At 38.8% G+C, this 22781-nt stretch overlaps 2 protein-coding genes across 7 annotated transcripts in view; both read left to right on the forward strand.

The window, feature by feature from the left end:
- tet1 (tet methylcytosine dioxygenase 1) overlaps nt 1-12748 on the forward strand; it is a 33069-nt gene extending 20321 nt beyond the window's left edge. For 4 of the 5 annotated variants that reach the window (XM_056761286.1, XM_056761285.1, XM_056761287.1 and 1 more), the window contains 9 exons: nt 4756-6808; nt 6906-6996; nt 8375-8468; nt 8551-8759; nt 9199-9349; nt 9789-9878; nt 10498-10635; nt 10752-11064; nt 12522-12748. In XM_056761286.1, the coding sequence (XP_056617264.1) occupies nt 4756-6808; nt 6906-6996; nt 8375-8468; nt 8551-8759; nt 9199-9349; nt 9789-9878; nt 10498-10635; nt 10752-11064; nt 12522-12601 (3219 nt within the window). In that variant the 3' untranslated portion in view covers nt 12602-12748. Of the gene's footprint in view, nt 1-4755; nt 6809-6905; nt 6997-8374; nt 8469-8550; nt 8760-9198; nt 9350-9788; nt 9879-10472; nt 10636-10751; nt 11065-12521 lie in introns of those variants that run through there. The other variant, XM_056761288.1, reaches the window with a different exon arrangement.
- Nucleotides 12749-18024: 5276 nt separating this feature from the next.
- On the forward strand, nt 18025-22635 carry eif4e1c (eukaryotic translation initiation factor 4E family member 1c). Of its 2 annotated transcripts, XM_056761294.1 has the most exons (8): nt 18025-18085; nt 19102-19193; nt 20593-20688; nt 20796-20859; nt 21038-21151; nt 21240-21379; nt 21501-21637; nt 22412-22635. In XM_056761294.1, exons 1-7 carry the CDS (start codon nt 18068-18070, stop codon nt 21613-21615), a joined length of 639 nt encoding a protein of 212 aa, XP_056617272.1. In that variant the 5' UTR covers nt 18025-18067; the 3' UTR covers nt 21616-21637; nt 22412-22635. The 2 variants fall into 2 exon arrangements, with proteins under 2 accessions (XP_056617272.1, XP_056617271.1); XM_056761293.1 differs by having other exon boundaries at nt 21501-22635.
- The last annotated feature ends 146 nt before the right edge of the window (nt 22636-22781 follow it).

Below are 22781 nucleotides of genomic sequence, written 5' to 3' on the forward strand. Positions count from 1 at the left end.
GAAATAGATTGTTGTGACTGCGCGCGTGCTGATAGCTTTGTGTACCGTGTGTTCTTGTTGGCATTGCCGGGTCCTGGCTTATGTTTTGTTTTTTGTTTTAGGTAGGGTGTAAGGATTTTGACAAAGCAAAGACAAAAGCGAGAGAGAGAGCGTTTTAAAGATAAATACGAATAAAGTTTTATGTTGTTTTTTTACATTTTGTGCCCTGTAGTTTTTTTATGTGAGATAAATCATTCTGAAATCAGTGTGTAAGAGAGTTTTGGTAGGATGAGAGGCAGCTGTATGTGTGTATTCACCTGCGCTCTCCCTTTTGTCACCGTTGTGGTTCTGAAACAGGAAAGCACTCGCGTATGAATGAAGAAAACTCGTAACTTCAGAGAAACACGTACACACCAGGAAGGAAATGTGCTTTTTTAGAATTTGTGTTACAGCGAAAGGCTTGGCGCTGTGAAACTGTGCACGCAAAACTACTGGCTTTGATGTGTTTAGAGGGGGTAGAGGGAGCCTCACCTCCGAGGAACTCAACATAGAGATGAAATGTATAACTTTTCTGTACCTATATGGGAATTATTCTGTTTACATTACAAAAAACGACAACGCACTTTTTTATCCAGACTGACCTAACGTACATTCACTGTAATAGATCACTTTGTGTATTCCCTGGGAATCAAACCCTGGACTGTGCCGTCGCTAGCAGGAACTCAGTGTGATATTGCTCCCATCTGTGTCATTCTCTTATAGAATCAAGCTGCACTTTGTCTTTTTGAATGAGAGCATGGTGTGTACATTTTTCAGTGTCACAGCTCTCCGCCCTTCGCTCTCTTTAGGTTTGATGCTCCCTTCTGTTTTAACTTTCCCTTGGTAACGCTTCCTAAGGGAGGCTTCTTTGGATTCTGGCAGAATGCACGTTGTTGCTAGGGGTGCGTGCGTGCGTGCGTGCATGCGTGTGTCTGTTATTACAACTAAAAAGAGAAAAAAGTCAAGTGTGACTTTTTGGAGTTTTCGAGGCTTCAGACACAACAAATTGGGAACAAAGATGCAGAGGCACTGCTGGGAGAGACTTGCGTTTGACGTGCTACGAATGAACAAAACGTCTAGTGATGGTTTCAATTAAAAACACATTGTGTGCTTGACATGTTGTAGTGTGTTGTGGAGATGAATGTTTTGTAGTCTTTTCCAAGGTTGACTTCTTTGATACACTTTCCTTCTCTGTTTATAAACATCATTTGAGAACTTGAATGTGGTTTGAATACATCCAAATCTTGTGTTAAAAATAGTCTTGTGTTAGTTCGGTTTCAACATTTGAAAGGTTTTTAAAACTTCTTGAAACACATCTTTGACTTATTTACATTTTTACATTTGATCAAAGTCTTCAGCTTAAACCTTTTGATTCTCTGCAGCATTGTCAGTTAATAAACTATAAATAACTCCATTGTCAAATGTCTTCATACATCCTTAACGTCTGATCTGTCCTTTTTGGAAAACAACACAACGAAAATGTCTACCATTGTTGTCTTCCTGCATCTCTCTATGAGCAGCTTTAAAGGGATAGTTCACCCAAAAATAAAACTTCTTTCCTCATTTACTCGGCCTCATGGTGTTACAAACTGTATTTAATAATTTGTTCTGTTGAACACGAATTTGAAGAATGTGGGAAACTAAACAGTTCTGGGGAACTATTGAATACCAACCATTGGGTGGGACGAGATCCAACTGGTCTCACGAGAACACAATTTCCTTATGCAATTGGAGTGCTGGACTCAAAATTGCGACCATTGCAGTCGCATATGCTCCCTAAATATAACATGTGCGACCTCAAAATATATTTGGGAGCATTTGTGTGAGTGAACATTTTGTTGTGGTGTGACCTGTTTTCATTACTGTCCAAACACGCTCATAACTGCACAAAGTACGTACATTCATAGACATGATTTTCCATCCCGTGGTGTTGCTTTCCCGCCATTTCTTTATGGAAACACGCGCAAGACGGATTGGTTTCAACCTTTGCGCGCGTCTCCTGTGTCTGCAGCGCCTCGCTTAAAGCACTTGTAATACAAATATTTTTCTTTGTGTTCAACAGAACAAAAATTTTTACAGGTTTGAAATGACATGAAAGTGAGTTAATAATGGCATTATTTTCATTTTTGGGTCAACTATCCATTTAACATCAATATAGAAAGGAACTAAGATTTGTTCTCAATAGGCTACAGTAGCACATTTACATGATGTGTTTATGTCCTCGCTAACAGAAATTATTAGATTCTATGACAAAACTAATGTTACTAAATAAATCCATCTGTGTTTGATGTTGAATCACTACTGTTATTCATAAATTCGCTTGTATTTGATAAGATACAGATTTTCCAACTCATAACAATTATTACCTTATTTTAAAATTAGAGTTTATGAGTTAGGATGACATTAAAGGAACAGTTCTGTTCCTTCTGTCATCATTTACTCACCCTCGAGTTGTTCCAAATCTGTACAAATTTCTTCGTGATTGTGTACACAGAGAAAGATATTTAGAAGAATGCTTGTAACGAAACAATTCTTGGCCACCATTGACAACCGTAGTAGGAAAAAAGTATTTCTAAATGTCTTTGTTATGTTGGACAAAAAAGAATTAAGAATTAAGGAAAGCAAACAGTTCTGGGGCTCTTTTGATTACCATTAGCCGGCTTTCGACTGCCGAGCCAGGGCTTTCATCGTGCCGAGCCGAGCCAAGCTGGAAGAATGAAATTTAGTCAGACTGGAGAGAAGCTGGAACGCAATCGCGTTATTACAAAAACAGAGAAAACAGAGGAGGCTTTTTATTTATTTTAATGTCTGCTTGGGAAAGACGAGGCAGCTAGCCTATAAAATAATAGATAAAGTATTTATTTTTTGCATCTTAAGTTTACATCAATGCTTGCAATTCTCAAACGTTTTTCGTTTCGTATTCCCTTCTTATTCGTTTTGTATTCATTTAGTTTTTGTACAATGTGTGCCTTGATTACTCGTTTTGTTAATATAGGCAAATTATCTTACGCACCAAAATATTTTAACATGTAATAAAAGGGGAGAAAGAATACACATTTGTTCTCTTTTAGCAGAGAATGGCTTTTATTTTCCTTGTCATTGCATAAATTTAATTGCGACAACAAAATATATTATTGTAAGATAGTCTATCTAACGTAAATATATACATTTTTATTTTTGTTTCATATTTATTTTTTGATTGATGTGTGCTGTGATTATTTGTGGTCTGTGTTTCAAATTTCATTTTACTTTTTTGTAGTTTTGCGTTTTAATTAAGTAAGATGAACATTTAAAATGCAGTTATTTGTTATCTTTATGAAGTAAAACGAGTTTCTTGCCGCTGCCACGGTTCTTCTGATCCAGATAATCTCGCATTTTCACCTCAAGCCACATTTGGCTCGCTGTGGCCCAAGATTTTCATCGGGCCAAAAAACCCTGGCTGTTGGCCCTGAGTAAGCCCAGGCTCGGCACGATCAAGCACCGGAAGTGACTGTGGAAACGTGACTGGCCCTGGCATGCACTTGCCTGCCGGCTTCTGGCTCGATAGTGGAAAGGCAGTTATTGTCATTTTTCCTACTTTGGTAGTCAATGTTGACCAAGAACTGTTGGCCACCAGGGGACAAACCAGGTACTGTTTGGTCCTTAAAAGATGAAAAAAATCATCATTTACACAGGCTTGAGTACGTCTACAGTAGTGATACCGAAAGAGGTTTTACTCAGCGTTCTGACTGTTTTGTTTCAATTCTGGATGGGGACCTCACAAGAGCCGATTAGCATTATCTTCCATTTCCCCCCAGTAATAACAGTTGCAATGGCTGCCAAGTTATTGCCTCACTCTTGTTTAATCCCTCTGTTGCGTCACCGCTGTCTTTGGCATAAGTGATACTGAATACTGTATTTGTTAGTGGTGCTTTTATATAGACAAGGCACTGAAAGACTAATTTAACATGCCTATAAATGCTAAATACATAAAAACCACAAAACCTCACAAAAGTGACTGACTGGCTCCCTCACGTTTTTAATCTTCACATGCACACTGTTTTACAAGAGTAGTAAAATGGGTTTAATGGGAAGTGTTTAGGTTACGGTGAGATATGGGCATCACAAAGCCAGACACACTTTGAGACTCTCAAGTGCACTATTCGCTACATTACCTCTTTTCTAGTATGGAAAACTGTTACGAATATGATAACTATTTCACTTAAAAAAAAAAGGTAAACTTAGGGAAAGTACACCCCCAAATAAAGATTTATTTACCTTCATAGTATTCAAAACTTGTATATGACTCTTCTTTCTAAAAACACTAAAGAAGATATTTTAAGAAATGTTTTGTGTCCTAACAATGAATGCAATGGAGAACCAATGTGGTTTAATGTGCCAAAGAAAATGTCTTCTATAGTGCTGTGCAGAAGAAAGAAAATCATACAGGTTTGGAATGACACGAGGCTGATTAAATGATGAAAGAGTTTTAATTGTTTGATTAACTATGCCTTTATATACGTTTTGCTTCTCAAGTAAACCTAACTTAAATTTACCCATTGTTACTGGAAAACAGGACAAAAATGCTGAAAGTAATGCAGTATTATTATTTATTTCTGAGTCTCATTTGACATTTTTGCATGTTTTTAATATGAAATAAAATACAAATACTAAAGATCTGTGTTTATTTGCATTTTTTGCTTAATCATCATTGTCAAGAAACAGGCTGAACAATCTCTATGTTTTTCCACTGCCTAGGTTGAGTCAGACGGCTACTCAGTAAATGGCACAGGTTCAGAGCAGATGGAGGAGACCAGTGTGGCACCAGAGGAAGAGGCTCATTACATATCCCCGACACACAATGTTCCACCTGACGTTCCCACGCCTCCACAGCATGGCTTACAACCAGCACCTGCTGGAAAAGAGCCCAGGGCCACTGAAAGCAGAGATGCTTCTCTCACTCACAACATCTCTGCAACCTCTAAAAATGGTGCTGAACAGATCAAACCAAACACTGAGAAACGTGTGTGTCTTACTGACCCGCAAGCAATGTCTCGTAGAACTACGACTTTGTTTAACAAAACGCACGGACACGAGACGCTCCGGGTCAAGATGGTTCCCTTGAAGAAAATCAAACTGGAGGAGCCCATGGTGGAGATTGACAACCCGCATTCGAAGACCAACGTCGAGTATGAGGACGCTTTATCCACATTAGCAGCTGTTGTTTGCTTCTCCAGTACGGACCGGAAAGGTCTTGAGGAGAAGCTTTTCGGACCTCAGGCCTCAGATGTGGGTTGTTTGAAATCTGAGCCGAAAGAGCCGCATCAGTGTCAGTCAAATCAAAGAGAAAGTCCAATGGAGCCTCTTCAGAAAAATAACATTGCACTTACCCAATCTTCACCCAATGTCCGATCTCTGGTCCAACATAGGAACATTACCGCTGATCAGGCCATTGCTATTGAAGCCCTCACCCAACTGGCAGCTACCCCACAAACAGTTGAAACCGAAAGCCAGAGACGGTGCTCTCCGCTAGAAAGCACGACATCGCCGCACTTCGCTTCATGCGACTACATACCTCTCCGAGAGGCTAAATCGGTTTCAGATGGCGTCTCCAACAAGGTCTCTGTAATCAGTTCATCATTGCACCAGACGTCAGTCATTCGCAGCACTTTGAACAGACAGGCCAACTTCGCCCATCACCGCACATCCACCCCAAAAAAACTTTCCTTAAAGGATCTCCTGGTGGCCAGCTCGGAATGCGAAAAGCTATCAAACGCGGCTGAAAACCGAAGATACGACCAAGCACTTTGTAAAGGTGAAAGATTCGAAGGCACTTTTAAGAAATTCAAACATTGTGAAGGGACTTCTCGAAGGAGGGACGAAGAGGAAGTGGCTGCCCAATTGGTTCAACTTGCATTTATGATCGAGTCAAGACAGATGCAAGTCTCTGAAAACAGTCCGCCCAACGGTATGCCATCTCAGACAACCAAATACAATGGGAATTTCGCGGGGCAGCACTTGAAAAAGCAAAGGAAACCGAGAATGACACCAACAAAACCAAGGATATCAAAGAAGAAAGTTTGCCTGGATGATGGCAACCAATGTAGGGTTCCTTTAGCCAGGAAAACGCCCAACAGAAAAACAACCCCGCTCAAGGCCACCATCCAAAAAGCCATTCTGCAACAAAAGATGAGGATTCAGCACAAGAGGAGCCCGTTTCTTCCACAAGCTCAAATAGATTTGAAAAAATACATCGCAGAGGCCCATCACGAAAACAGACAACTGTTATATTACAGCAGCTCTCTGAAGAAAGAACATATATGCTCCAGTAAACCCAACGGCTTTCACCTCAAATACGAGCATGGGGCTCAGAGTGAGTCGCAGCCAAATGGACTCTTTCACAATCACGCAAATGACCATCTAGGTGCTAGTCAGCTGCAGAGGCATGAATGTGAACAACAAACGATTTCTCAGGTATCGAAAACCTACGACGTGCTAAATCCCGGTGCTAAACAACAGCCTCAGCACACCGCGCCTAGTGTACCCTGTAAAGACTCGGATCATCAACACTTGCACACGAATCAAAATGGGTATTACAGGTTGGAGAAATCCGGTGGTGTGACTGTGCTGTCCACACCCACTGTACATTTACAAAATGGTGACTTGGAGGACGCTGGAGAAGAGACTCCCACTAAACACTCACTCAACAGCTTCTTGGAGTCTCCGGTGAGATTCTTGAACACACCAACCCGGAATCTCCTCAATACTCCCTCTAAACAGTTAACAGAGCTGCCGTCCTGTGACTGTGTGGGTTAGTCTCATTGATTGTATCATAGTCTTGATCTATAGGCTGATGATGATGGTGTGCTAGGTGTTCTTTTCATTCATTTTGCTTTCTTCATCCACAGAGCAAATTATCGAGAAAGAGGAGGGTCCGTACTACACGCACCTCGGATCTGGTCCCAATGTAGCAGCGGTTAGAGAGTTGATGGAGAACAGGTGAAGGGTTTTTTGACATCAGAACACTAGTTTTTACACTAAAAAATGCAGGATTTGAAATGCTCAGTAGATTCAGACTTCCCTGCATATGCAGTCGCAACCACAGGTGTTTTTGTAAAAAAGGAACACGCTTACATATTATCTAGAAGTTGAAACAGGAAGCCCGTGACTGGGTTCATGAGGCCCACAGAGTGATTCTCACCACACAGAGGTTGAGAGTTTATTGATGAGCTGCAGTAGCTGTAGTAGGTTGTGGTGATACTGTTTCCCAAAACTTGTTGCAAGTACAGTTAAGAACTAGATTGTTCTGTGATGTTCAAAAAAATATCTGTTGGAAAGCTTAACAAAACACATGGGGCTCATGTAAAGATTATAACTTTTACTCTTTCATCGCCACTGACGAGTAATCTCGTCATTTAAAAACCAACTGTTCCCTGGCAAAGCAGGTTATTACGGCAACCAGTGTTTGTACTGTTGTACAGCATGTGACGTTGTTACACAGCTTTGTAAAAAGTACAGAACCATTCAGAACATAATCATTGTTCTGGGTCTAATCCGGGCGGAGTCTTTGACAAAAAATGCTAACTATCTCAGTCGTTTAATCAAAGTTATGCATTTTTTAAGAAACCTACCCATATTTAAGAGGTGATAAAAAGAACAAATGAAGATAGAAGAATATGGTTTCTTTTGTTTTAAAGGAGAGATCTTTCATTTTATATTTTTTTTGTCCATATATTCATTACAGAAAATATACTGTGAGCCATCAAAGTTTAGTGAAAATGTTTTTAAAAAAACGCTGATGGTGGCAACTTTGAATAAAAAAATGCTGGCAAGGAAAGAGTTAAGAGCTAAAATAAAAAACAAATTCTATATGAAAGAGAATATCAGCATCCACAACTATACAGATACAGAGGAACTGTATCTTTCTATTGTTGGAATCACTTTCAAAACAATTGGTTTGACAGTCAATCAAAATCTATCTGAATTGAAAGGAGCAATGTGGAGATTTCAACGGCATTTAGTGGTAAGGTTGCGAATTGCAACCAATGGCTCACTCCACCCTTTGCTTTCAAAGCACAAGGGTGGCTGACACAAAAGATGTCATCCATTAACTTATTTGTCAGTATCTATCATACAGTTATTTTGGGGAAATTGCATTGCATGATGATTTAAGGTGTGCCCCTGAAACTTTCAGTCAGTGGATACAATGCTCCTTGTAAAAAGAGTTATTCTGGAACCCTGGTGTACTGGCTTATTAGATGGTATGTAGTGTATGTGTACACTGTACAGTAGTTTTACTGATTAAAAAAAAATCCATTTTAAAACCAACCTATGTCCTTAACATGTCCTCATATTGTGCTCAATGTTTTCAAAACAGGTACGGCGAGAAAGGCAAAGCAGTCCGTGTGGAGGTCGTGGTCTACACTGGCAAAGAGGGGCGGAGCTCGCAAGGTTGCCCAATCGCCAAGTGGGTCAGTGACCTCTATAACACGCACCATACTCTGTAAAAAGGTGTCAGAATATCTGTTGACTCTCGTGTGTTGTATTCTTCAGGTCATTAGACGGGGAAGCGAGGAGGAGAAGTTGTTGTGTCTCGTGCGGTGGCGTGCCGGTCACTGCTGTCAGAATGCCGTGGTGGTCATTTTGATTCTGGCCTGGGAGGGCATTCCACGTACCATGGCAGACAATCTGTACCAGGAGCTCACGCAGACTCTCTGTAAATATGGCTCGCCCACTAGCCGCCGATGCGCCCTCAATGAGGAGTGAGTCACAGTGACATGCGGACAGAGTGTGTGGGCATGATTCATGCACACACCCTCACACACATACGAAAGCACATTTTGGAGGTTGTTCTTGATGAAGTGTTTGTGAGGCATAAGTTCTTTTAAAAGTCTTAAAGTGACTCTTTCACACATTAAGTGCACCAAATTTTGCAACTGTAAAATCCCTGCTGAAAAGCAAATAAACAGTAGCGCCAGCCCAGTGTTCTTCAAAACTTGCCCACACAAGAAAATGTCATACGGTGACTATTAGAAAGAGTAAGTGGATGCGTAAATGATGACAAGAATTTTCTTTTCATTCTTTTTTTATCTAGCACGAGCAGGACAACAATCATTGTCAATCATTTTGTCTGTGTGAAATACCTTCTGCATTTCTTTATCCCATAATGCGCTTCATCTTCTTTATGTTTTTGTGTGTTAGCCGTACCTGTGCATGCCAAGGCCTGGACCCAGAGACGTGCGGTGCCTCCTTTTCTTTCGGTTGCTCATGGAGTATGTACTTCAACGGCTGCAAGTTTGCACGCAGTAAAACGCCCCGGAAGTTCAAACTACAAGGAGACTGCCCTGAAGAGGTAAGGCTTAAAAAGACATATTTAATCCAATAAATTAAGTGATAAGTGACTGCATAGTTATATGCTTGTTTTCTGAGTATAAAAAAAACACTTGCAAAAACTGTGGCTCTCAAGGATGGAACCTGCAAGCCCCCCATTTTATAATTTTTTAATAAATTCTAAAACAGAAATAATCAAACAGATAAATAAGGCCACCTACCAAAGTAATTTAAATTCCAGCATTGTATAATTGAATGTTTTTGGCTTACTCAAAGATTTAAGACTTTTTTGGACCAATCACAATGCAAAGGTTTGAGAACCACATAACTAAAACTGTTTAGCTTTCTTTTGCCCTCTAGTGGCAATAATCTAAATAGCCCAATGAAATGTTGCATCATTCACATGAAATTTAAATCAGACTTTTCAGTATGTTCATTTACAGTATTTATTTTGTTGACAGGAGGAGAAACTGGAGAAACATCTGCATAACTTGGCAACAGATTTGGCACCCGTGTACAGAAAACTCGCACCTGAGGCCTTTCAGAATCAGGTTAGAATCACATTGTCACCATGAAATTTGGGAAAACCAGCGGTGCAGTCACTTGATCTTGTTGATTCTTATCTGCCATGAAGTTTGTGTATTTATAATTTTCATGATTAGCTGGATTGAATTTCCAGCTAGTTCATTAAAATGTTTGTATAAATAAATACAAATAAATATTTTTTTGTTAATAATTTTTGTTATGAATCATTTATAAATATATTTCTAATAGAAGTTTAGTTTTTGTGGCGAAGTCAGTAAAAGAAAACCTTGCTAAAAACCTAAACTACTGCCCTGACAATACCTTGAAAAACATATTGTTTGATTTGTCAAAGTTATAACAAAGTTGTATAACAAATACATAATCCATCACAGATCAGTCTCAAATATTTAAAAAATAAAGAAAAAACTATGTCCTAAATGTCCCTTATAGCCCAGGGTATTCCCAGTCTGCATACTAAGGGAAGGGCTTTAATCTGATTCCGGTCTGATCTGAATATAATACATTTTTCATCATGTTCACATTTCAGGTCTAAGCTTAATACTGATATGATGACAGTGCTGTTTTAATAATAATATGAAATGTGTGCTGTTGTAATGGAGGTGATGTGATGATGTGACCTGTCAGGTAGAGATGGAGCAGCTGGGACAGGACTGTCGGCTGGGCAGGAGGGAAGGTCGACCGTTTTCTGGTGTCACAGCATGTGTGGACTTCTGTGCTCATGCCCACAAAGACACACACAACATGACCAATGGAAGCACTTTGGTGAGCATCAGCACTAGCATTACAATCTATGACATCTTTTGTCATTCTAATGTCATTCTTCTTGACTTCCCAACATTTGTTAAAAACTCAAGTTGACCACCGTTTGTGACCCTCAGGTATGCACTTTAACCAAGGAGGACAACCGTGCCGTGCGGAACATTCCGGAGGACGAGCAGCTGCACGTTCTGCCTCTCTACAAGATCTCTGACACAGATGAGTTCGGCAGGCCTGAGGGCCAGTGGACTAAAATAAAGACCGGGGCATTGCAGGTACTCTCCTCTTTCCCGAGGGAAGTGCGGATGTTAGCCGAGCCCGTCAAGTCGGCCCACAAGAAGAGGCTGGAAGCTAAAAGAGCACATGCTGAAAAACTTAACGCTCTGGACAATAAGCAAGTCACCCCTGTGAAAGTGAAGAACGAGACCCATAAAGGTATCAGTACTTGACTTTCTAAAGCTGGGTTATAGGAAGTGTGGGTCACGACCCGTAAACCGCAGTGGGACTGTGTGAGTTCTTTGAAAATGTAGTGTTTTCATACTGAAAATATTTAAGTAGGTTGTTTTTGGTCTATATTTAGATTTTTGAACCACATATAGTAATTGAAAAGGGAAGAAGTTGCCATGGTAACCAGGAGGCTTTGGGGGTTACACAGTACAGTATGCGGCGAACCTTTCTTCTGCCATAAACTGCGATGCAGCAACATCAAACTTTGCTTCAGGGTTCATGTTTGTTGTGGATTGTTTTGATGCATTTTATATGTCATTTGTACTATTAAGAGTCGAAATACTCAGAAAGCAAGTAACAAAAATAGATAACTCAAATTTGAATCCCTGTCAACAGTGTCTACACAAGCATGGTGATGTTGATTTGTAGTTTAGATGGAACCCATCAACTAGTTTTGATATATTATTTTTTATTTCCTCATGTTTTATATTGTCTGATATCGCTGATGTGCTTCTGGAACCTCATGCATCCATATTTCATCCTCTTTTTTTTTTCTTCTATAAATCACTCTTATGTCTATCATTTGGTTTTGCAAACATCGAACCAATAAAAGGTATTAAAAAGTGCTTGTCAACTTTGACAACACAGTATTTGATTTCAAATTCCATTTCCTGAAAAACGGCAAACTTGGACATCTGTATGAGAGTCCTGCAATGATCGTATTTGATAAACCCGCAGCTTTTAAAAGAGCACCCGACAGCAGCACTTATGTAACTTCTAACCCGCATTACATCTACATGATGTAATAATAGTAATTTGTTACATTTATATAGCGCTTTTCAAGGCACTCAAAGCGCTATACATGGAAGGGGGGAATCTCCTAAACCACCATCAATGTGCAGCATCCACCTGGATGATGCGATGGCAGCCATATCGCGCCAGAACGCCCACCACACACCAGCTTATTGGTGGAGAGGAGACAGAGCTATCAAGCCAATTAGTACATATGGGAATGATTAGGAGGCGAATGGGCGAATTTGGCCAGGATGCTGAGGTTACACCCCTACACTTTTTCCAAGGACATTTTTAAACTTTCATTTTTAATGACCACACAAGTCAGGACCTCGGTTTAACGTCTCATCTGAAGGCTGCAAATGTTCAGAGAGAGCTTGTACACAAATAAGCACAGGACTGTGTAAAAGCATCTTCGTATCAGGTGAGTCAAAATAGTCTTGGCTACTGGATACGCGCTCCGCCCGTGCGCCATATTTCCCGACCCACACTCCAACCGCAAATGACACATGAATATTATTCCACCCGTTACATCAAATATTGCAGGACTCTGATCTGAGGTTTTGGAAGGACAGCGACGATGTTTGATATGTGTGTTTTTTTTTTGTCTTCTTTCTATTATTGATTTATTGTTCTCATGTGTCTCTCTACAGGTTTCAAACACACTCCAGGTTTGGAGAAAGTAGCTCGAGCGAATGTTCCACCTTGCAATTGCCGAGGGTTCCAGAAATAGGAAGCACATTTTCAGACTTTCACTCTTCTGATCCATACGTTCGCACGCAGTCCTCATCACCTCACTCTGAGTTTTCCCAAACCCAGCTTGTTTCCTCTGGGGGAACCCCCCATGCTTCTCTTAAAAATGGTCCTGGAGTGGAGACCATTAGACAGACCTCGGAGCAGAAATCCTTCAGAAACCAGCTGTTTTTTAATTCCTCAGACTACTCCCCCAAACCCGAGGAGCTGCGGTGCTTCCAGGGCGGCAAGGAGAGCAATGGGGAAGCCGCGTACCCCTGGAAGCACCGCAACGCCGAGGGTATTCAAAGTCAGTTGAGCAGACCCCCGCGTGCACAGCAAGGCCAGGACCATCACCCATCCGTTCCTCCAGAATCGGTTAAAGCAGAGGAGGTGTGGTCCGACAGCGAGCACAATTTCCACGACACTGACATAGGGGGCGTGGCCGTGGCTCCGTCTCACGGCTCTATCCTGATTGAATGCGCTCGACGGGAGCTCCACGCAACCACTCCGATCCTGCGACCCAACCGCACGCACCCCACCCGCATCTCCTTGGTCTTCTACCAGCACAAGAGCCTGAACGCACCGGGCCACGGCCTGCAACAGTGGGAAGCCAAAAGGGCAGAAAAGGCCAGGGAGAAGGAGGAAGAGGCTGAGCGTATGGGACAAGGGGCGTCGGGGACCAAACTTGAAACGTCAAAGGATTCGAGTACGGAGACTGAAGACGAATACGAGACATATGAGAAGGAAAGACACAAGCTTCAGGTCCCCACCCGTCAGTCGCTGGCAGTTACACGGGACGGCGTCATCACGTCAGCCCCGTATTCCCTCACACACGTCACTGGGCCTTATAACTGCTGGACGTGATGTTTTTACATGCTTTTTTAGCCAATGCCTTACCTCAGCTAGTTCACATCCTATCACAGCTGTTTTTACATGTGCCCTTTTTAAGTTGTGCTCCTTGACTACCGTTTGTCGGTTTTTAACTGTGAGTTTTAGCGTGTGCGTCTGCGTGTTTGTTTTTTTATTGTTTGAAGAGATGGTGCTCAGAACAGATGTTATAAAACTGGTTTTATACATATAGATTAAATTAGTGCATAGAAAATGTGATTATTTATTCTGATCCGTTTCGAAACTATTTTGTAATTTAATTTCTTGTCCAAGCCTTTTTACTGCATAGGATCACGTCAGCCTTTAAGTGAGGTGCGTAGTAAACACTCCGAATTGACATTGTCAATGTGAATTGTGCTTTCTCGTTTCAGCCGTGGGTGCTCTAATGTCTGATACTCAGTAGAAGAGATTACATGGTGCCATTGTAGCGGTAAGACATTTGAAAAATACATGGGTCATTATAAAAACTTTACATTAGATTGTTGGTCATGTATTTCAAATGAATAGCGTTTGGCTTTGTATCAACACTTTTCTTGGGAATGAAGGTACAGTACATTGTTCTTGCATTGTGAGTGTCCTGTAATAGACAAGCACTTTGTATCTTCAAACCAGTATGCATGTTTGTTTGTTTCATCGTCTGCTGTCTACAGTCGAATTATGTTGTTCTGGAACTCAATCATGATTATGAAACTTTGCATATATGAGCAATAGTCATGGAGGGTTATATGCTGCATTTACCAACGTGTTACGAATTCTTGTTAATCTAAATGAAAAAATGATTTGTTTATTTCCCACTCCCAAAAAGTTTGATACGTGACTTGAAAACAGCATCATTATTTTATACATCATTTCAAATATTTAATCATGCGTGTTAAAATATGTTAAAAACTAATTTACTGTATGTTTTTCACTGGTGCTTTGAAAGAGATCTCACAAAACCTGAGATCTCATTTCATGTGTTTTAATTGCTGCATAGCGCATTTTATTTAAGAAACAAACATTTTTATACAAACAAAGGGTTGTTATTTTTTATTTAAATGCATTGAATGGAAAGATCAACTACATGTATTTTGTATGTATTCAGAGGTCTAATCAACACATTGGCTTAAGAAAAAAATAAGGTTTACATTTGGTTTAAAGCGAACGTAAGACTAAGAAAAGTCTGTTTTTGTCCACTCTTCTTCTTTAAGGTGCTAAAGAGTGTGCATCAGTTTTTAAAACCATTGTACATTGTTACAAGCACTTGAAACAACATCTGTTCGTGTAAGTTGTGAGAAATCTTACACATCATCTCTAAAAAAAGGTGCTTTGACTAATAACTAGTACTCTACAGTCTCAAAGGTAGACAAGCTCCACATTAACCAAATGTGAACATACAGTTTTGGGCAACTTGAAGTCACATAGTGGCATGGGTAAATACACGCTACTGTCTCTTCGGTTACTGTTATTGCTGAACAACGAAACAGTGTTAAACCAACAAGACTATATATGGTAACCCTGAGTGTGTATATAGCTCAGGACAATGGTTTTTGGTGCTTATGCAAAGTACTGGATTCGGTATGCATTGACAAATCACATTTAGGTGCACTTTGAAAAATGCTGGATTGTTTTCAATCCACAGTTGGGTAACAACAACCTATATAACGTTGACTTTATGCACCACACATAATACTATGACCTTGCAGTCAACCCATGGTTACAGATTGAAATGAAAACATCAGTACTGTCTGGTGGGTCTATTTAACTAAAGAATTACCAATTCAATTTGTTTCAAAGATCACCCAATTTATGCATTTTTCTAATATGCTGTGTTTCATGATTTGTTTTTATTTTATATGGTCACTAAAACCATGAATATCTGTTTAAATTGGTTTAAATTCTGTATGTTTATTTGGGAATTTTTGTCATTTTTGGTTTGTGTGGTTTTTGCAGGTTTCGATTTATGAGTAAAACAACGTCTGCAGATAACATGATTTTCTCATTTTTCTCCGCATATAAATTACACATAGTCATACAACCGAGAACTTAAAAATGTTGTGTGCTTTTAAAATGTCGCAAAGCAGTTTACTAAATAAAGACCGTTATTGACATCACACATCTATCATACTCTTCATATCATACTCAACTGTGTGACTGGGTGTAATTATTTTTAAAACAACAGTCGGGATTTTAGTCATAAGTCGAAACTGCGGTTCTATTAGAAATTCCAGAGGAAACCAATTTATACAACAAAACACAAAGGTTTAAGAGTACAAACAGAATGGCTTTTTTACTTCAGAACTTATTTACACTCTTAAAAGTAAAGGTGCTTCAAAAGGTTCATCACAGTGATGTCATAGAAGAACCATTTTTGGTTCTTAAAATAACCATCCTTTTCATAGCCTACAGAACCCTTTTCCACTACAGAGAACATTCTTTATGGAACCATACAGCCAAAAATCTATTTTCTGTGGCATCCTGTAGAATCTTTATTTTTAAGATTGTACGTATTAACTTGAGGTAAATGATCTCATGTAAGTTGTCAAGAAGACAAGACATGCATGTATTGCAACATTATAAAAACCCAGAGTGAATGAAATATTGTTACATTCCTTTACAACCTCATATATTCACCTGACTATTCACAATGGATATGTCTTGCATGTTTCTCACTGTTGTCTGTCTTTGTTTTGCTCTTTTCTCAGGTAGTCTCTGTGCTCTAATGTAACTTTGGACATAAGCTTTTAGGATTCTCATGCTGTCTTCCAATTAAATTCTCAAAAATGTACTTTTGCTTATTTTTAAATGGAAAATTTCTTTCCCTTATCTCATCTTCATTTATATTACCAGTTTGGCAGTTGTTCTATGTACATTGAACGCCTGTACCAGTTTAAAAGCTGAAGTGTGTAATTTCTACATAATGGTCACCAAACTTACTCTATTGGTTATACCAGTATTGCTATGTTGGGCTGGTTGGGATGCTCAAACAAACAGGTCAATGTATTGATAGCAGCACAAAGCCACATTGTCTACACTTTTCATTGAAATCGGCCAACCAGTTGCTTACTTTATGTCTGCTTATTATGAATAGGAAATAGTCTTTAAACATGAAAAATTACACACTTTAGCTTTAAGTATGAATGTAAGCTATTGCGGGCAATGTTATGTGGAATTTTACACCTCTTGTCTTGAAAGCAAACAAGCTCATGCTATGACTTGAATACTTATTCATTCTTTGTGTGACTTGAAATGTTTTGTCATGGAAAGAAAACACCAGCTTTAGAGATTTTTCTTTTAGAAAATAAAGTGCACAGTACAGTTACATGTGAAGTCTGATGTGTATGACTTTTCTATTTGCACATTGTCAAAAGGAGCTTTTGTTTTGATTCTTACTTTTTAATGTAACATTCTAAGAACATTCTAACAACTGTTCAATTTCAAGTACACAGCTAAATTCCTGTAAAACCAGGTCAGAAACACATTTAAAGGGTTCTTTGTGGGGGATACACTACCAGTCACAAAACTTTTTGAACATTAACTCAGTTTTCAAATTAATATTTTCAAATTAATATTTTTACACATTTTCAACTCATCAAAACCTAACTATGAGGATTATGATGCCATAAGAAAATCTTAATATAATAAAACTTATTATATATGAGCATATTGGTGGTCAAATTTTGTCTAAACTTTGCAGAAATGTTCTCTTGGCATTTCATCGTGACACTTCTTGGGGTTTCTCCCTTTTTTAAACAATATTAGAGAGTCCCATCTATTCTGAGCTCTTAATGGCTGCTCTTTTTTCACTATTTAGGCAAATCATCCTTTTAAAGATCATTTTATTAAAACATTTATGATAAAAAAAATTTTTTTATCATTTTGTCTATGAAACTAATTTCAGACATTTAACCACACACCTTCAGATGAAACCTTTTTTAAGACAATGAAAAACATTTAAACTTTTGACCGGAATAGGTTACATAAAATATGTATTTACTAAAATAGTTATCATTAAGGATATGAGATCTATTAACAATATTTTACATTCATTTGAAAGACAATGTGTAATAATTACGCAAAGCAAAACTGAAATGTCACAAACTGTAGTCATAAGGATCCAGACATTTAGAAAAAGGTGAAGAAATCCATAGAGTTGGTGTAGGCCTGTTATGAGATGTTCTTTACTTAGATTGGCTATATGAAAAAGAGTGTGGAGAAAGTTTTAAATTAAATTGTACTTTAATTGTTTATATTTTATTTATATTAACATGTTTAACTATATAAACTGTGACTTGAGTTCCATTCAAATCCACTCAATACATAAAAGTTATAGATTTTTGTGATACATTTCTAGACATACGTTTAATTCACATCACACTATGAACTAACATTAATGAATCATGCTTTACCATACACTTCATCTGAAACAATGTGATACATGATGCTGTCTCAATAACATTACTTAAGTAACCTCTCTTCAACAACGCGTTTCAGCATCCACCGTCCTGCAATTGGACCGCGCTAGTTGCCGTAGCTTATCGAGCGCGTCCGTGACGCAGTGGCGTCGAACGCTCAGAAGAATTTTCACACAGGCAAGATGGCGACTTCGGAGCCGGTAAGAGCGAGGGGGTTTCTTTCATTTAGGGCTTCCCGGCTACCCGAAATGGTAAAGCCGCGTCTGCCGTGTTGTGTGTAGGGCTTGTCCTGACTGTGAAATGCACAATCGAAAGATAAAGGTTTGAAATCCCGCGTGTGGCGTTCAGTCGGGTTTCGGGGTGGCAGTTGTGTGGCTGGTGACTTGAGAGACAGGGAGGGTCCGAACCGCGACAATTCCTCATTTCAAACACTCGCTGCCTGACCCGTTCGGATTACTAAATTCCTCCCACATTGTTTTTGAAGCAAATGTTGTTAGATTCTAACTGGGCTCGATGGGATGAAATGAAATCTGCAGACATATGGACACGTGTGTTCGAGGCTAACTGTGTGACTAGCAGCAGACGCTAGCGTGCGCTGTCGTGGCTGCTCAACAGATTCAAAATCCCAATGTTACACTTACGCTTAAAGAGTCTGTGTGGGATTACTGTTGGGTTTGACTCAGTGGGTAGAACTAAAATGTGTGATCGATTCGTGGTTAAAGTCAACATGTGCTGTGTGGCTTATGCCATAGTGGACAGCAGAGGGTGTATTACTTCACATTGAACTATAACGTTAAATGAATCTGACTAGGTAGTGTTTATTCTGTTGTAGTACACTACATGAAATGTGTCCTGTGCTCATAAAAATCGTCTTGCTAGACAAGGTCCCATTAGTCTAATAAGACCAACATATATACATAAATCAAGGTTTGAAATCGAGATTGGACCTAAAGTATTAACGTTAGAAGTATTCTACCAATAGATCTGAATGGCAGCATTTGTTTCCGTTTAGCTTGTTTGCTAGCTAGCTTACCCTTAAAAAAGCTCTTTGACAGATGTTCAAAGGGGTAATATGACAGGTGCACTCTCCCACAATGTCCTATGGGTCCGTTTATGAAAAATCATGACTTGTTGAACGAATTTAAGATGCCGGTTTTTTGTGCATGTATTAAATAAGTTTTCTTTATTTAAGTGTCTGTGTTTTGCATTTATGCAGCAAGGAACTGAAAATGAAGAACCATGTGCTGATAGTCCTACACCCGCAGTGACAAGTCCTGAACAGTATATCAAGCATCCTTTGCAAAACAGGTATGAGAATTTACTTGAGTCTTTATTCGGAGCACATACATGTACACACATAATCTGGTCTGCACTGAGTATAGCTGACACAGTTTAGTTGATATAGGTTTAGTCTAATTTTAAACACACTTGGTTCCCTGGTGATCTAACCTCAATTTATGAGAGTAATAAGATAAGTTCAGAAGTCTATGATCATAGCGTAACATCAATTTGCGTTAAAAGTATGAAAAAATAATTTCAGTATTTCTTAGTTAGTAGTTCAAGTTAGTAAGATGCTATTTTCATTGACAGCATGAAGTCCACCTGACATGGATTTCACAAATTTTGTTATACCCGTATAATGTGCTTTAATGGAGTTAAATAGTTTGTACAATGTTGTTAATATGGTCAATAACATGACATGGCAAATCTGATTATTTATAACACTCACGAATACTACGGTTTAATTTCTCTACTAATATTAAATCTTAACTGGATAGAGGTGATGCTTTTTCATTCATTGTTCTTTTCTTTCAGAATCTTTTCTATAAATGTCTAATTTACAAAACTAGTCTTGCATCTTACGATTTATAAAAGTATCACATTTGCCAGCAGTGTTTTGTGTTTGGTTTTCATTCTGTGCTCAAGAGTGAAATGAGTGATGCAGTGGCAGTCAGCCAGCGTGCTGCAGGGGAACGGGAAGTACTGAGCTTCTTCTTATTCCAGAGCTTTTCCCTTTTTCTCTGTCTTTTTGGTGTATTTCTGTCATATCTGGACTAGTAAGGAACTTAATTTACTGTGAAGCCTTCCTTGTCCACTCCTAGACTATCACAAGACATTTATTTAGAACTCACATTTGTTATATTTTTGCTAATTTGTCGGTTCATTTCAGTGTTTTGTTAGCGTTCTGTTCTCTCTAGTCATTTATAAATGACTGAAAGTTCAAAGTTCATCACAGGTCAAGATAACAGTATACTACACATAGCACTTTAGTATCAGTCACAGGGTGCATCTGTTATATCCCCAACATGCACTTCTGCTTTAACAAACAATAGGACCCTTCTCTTGGCTTGTTACAATGAAGGTTTTTTTATTGTGTTTAGTGGAACTCCTTTGTTGCAGTCCTCTTTTGAATGTGTTGTATACTACTGGTTATGATTGTAACACTCACTATCATGAGAAGAATCCATATCATTAACCTAATAAAAGCTCCTTCATTTTACAAGAAGAGGGTCTTTATCTCTGTTACTCATGGCTGTTTCCAAATAAATCCATATCTACAACAATACTGAAACATTTGGTTTAAAGGAACGTTGTGTCTGATCTCTTGCATAGACACAGCTCTCTGTGAGGTTTCACATGATATTATATAAGGAGTGACATGAGGAGAGCAACCCTATGCTCACTTGTCCTGTTTTCTCTTCTGCAGATGGGCTCTATGGTATTTCAAAAATGACAAGACCAAAAGTTGGACGGAAAATCTGCGTCTCATTTCAAAGTTTGATACAGTGGAAGATTTCTGGGCGTAAGCGTTTTATCTGTCATATCTCCAAGAGGTTAATTTAAGAAACTGTTTGGGCATTTGTAGGGCAGCAGTAATTCACAAATACTTGGTTGTGTGTTCCTCCTCAGATTATATAATCACATACAAAAGCCCAGTAAACTTGGATTTGGCTGTGACTACTGCTTGTTTAAGGTAAGATCATGGTGCTTTTGTATAACCAGGCTGTAGATGTTTGGTTGTTTTTGTAGCACTATTACTTATTTCATTGTGGGTTTATTTCATGAAATGACCACGGTTTATGTAGGTATGACACTGGTCACGTGAATGCAGGTTTAACCTCTGAACTGTCTAAATGCTCATAATGTCTCAGGATGGTATCAAACCCATGTGGGAGGATGATAGGAATAAACTTGGTGGAAGGTGGTTAATGACTCTCAATAAACAGCAACGACACAATGATCTAGACTGCTACTGGATGGAAACAGTAAGTGTGTGTGTGTGGTCTACCTACAGATCAAAGTTTCACTTTCCAGATATTGCATATTCTTATTCTCTTAACATGTGGTTTGCAGCTGTTGTGTTTAATCGGAGAATCCTTTGATGAGGCCAGTGAAGATGTGTGTGGAGCTGTGGTCAACGTCAGGCCAAAGGGAGATAAAATATCCATCTGGACGGGCAACTGCCAAAACAAGGAAGCGATCACCACGATAGGGTATGTTACTATGTTACTAATAAAAAATAAAACGTCAAAATGTATAAAGATGTCTGAAGAATTTTATTGAATTGATGTATTTATGTAACCGAGACAATGATGTCTTGTTTTTCCCATGTAGGCAACAATACAAAGAGCGTTTGAGTATCCCAGGCAAAATCCTCATTGGATACCAATCACATGACGACACCTCTAGCAAAAGTGGTTCTACAACAAAGAATATGTACTCAGTTTGAAGAAAACTCATTTCAACTCATTGTAGGTTTATAAATTACAAATTTGCATCACCTTAATACTTTTGAGTTGTCAGCTACTGTAGTGTCCTTCCTTTTTAAGAAAAGAAAAAGATAAAATATGTAAATGTAGTGCTTTCCAGAGGATCATATGTTCAGCATCGTTACGATGTAGATCATAGGACGTCTGATTGTTTGACCCGAGAGAGAGCACCGCATCAGCAAAAGCTATTCAAGTTGAGCTAGATGTTACTGATATAATTTTAGAATCTGAGAGTTTAAAGGACTAATCGAAACTTGCCTAGTTAAAGACGTTCTGAGGCTTAGATAAAAGTAATACCATTCTTTGCTTTAACGATTCTTTCGCTCATGTGTCACGCCATGAATAGTGTTTCTCACTGTCAGATGAACAAAAAAAACCCAGACTACACTAACACGGAAATTTTATGGGTCCAAACTGTTTTAACATGCTTTGGTTAGAGGTGTTTGGCATGAGAAGTAATTGCAGAGGCGCCTGCAGACTGACCATCTTAAAGGTTTGTAAAGGAATAACTTCGGTCACGCTCCAAGTTTGTAATTTGGAGGAGTAGTCATTTATTATTTCAGCTATGCTGAAATTGTGGAGTCTTGCTTGTAGATCTATCTTGAACAGCTGTGTTTTCCCCTCCCTCTTATCTATTTATGATATTTGCATTGCAGTTGAACTACATAGTGAAATTTAAGCTTCCTTTGTTTTCTTTGTTTTAGTTCAGGTTCTTGGAAATGTGGACTACTGCTCTCTTTTTATTTTATTTTACAGTGTCTTCAATAATTGGCTGAACACACATGCATTTTAGTTTTGCTGTCACCTTTCCCTTCAAAAGAAAACTGTAGACATTTTCTAGTTTGCCACAGTCTTTGGATCAATGAAAGAAGAGAGGATACTCATTTTGAATTTATTTTGCTCATATGTATCTTTATTATCTGTAATCCCAGGATGTATATTACCTTCTTTCAAAGTAAAGGTTATGTGCTTTGCATTAACTTTTGAATTTGAATTTTTCTTAATTCTTCAGTTCATAAGCAAAAGGTATCATGCAAAAAAAGGCTTTAATACATATTTTCAAGATAATCACTCGGGTGATTAGCTGAGAAACAGTTGATAGTTATTGTAATAATTTCACTGTTTT

This window comes from Triplophysa dalaica, chromosome 11 (genome assembly GCF_015846415.1).
Source record: "Triplophysa dalaica isolate WHDGS20190420 chromosome 11, ASM1584641v1, whole genome shotgun sequence".
NCBI lineage: Eukaryota > Metazoa > Chordata > Actinopteri > Cypriniformes > Nemacheilidae > Triplophysa > Triplophysa dalaica.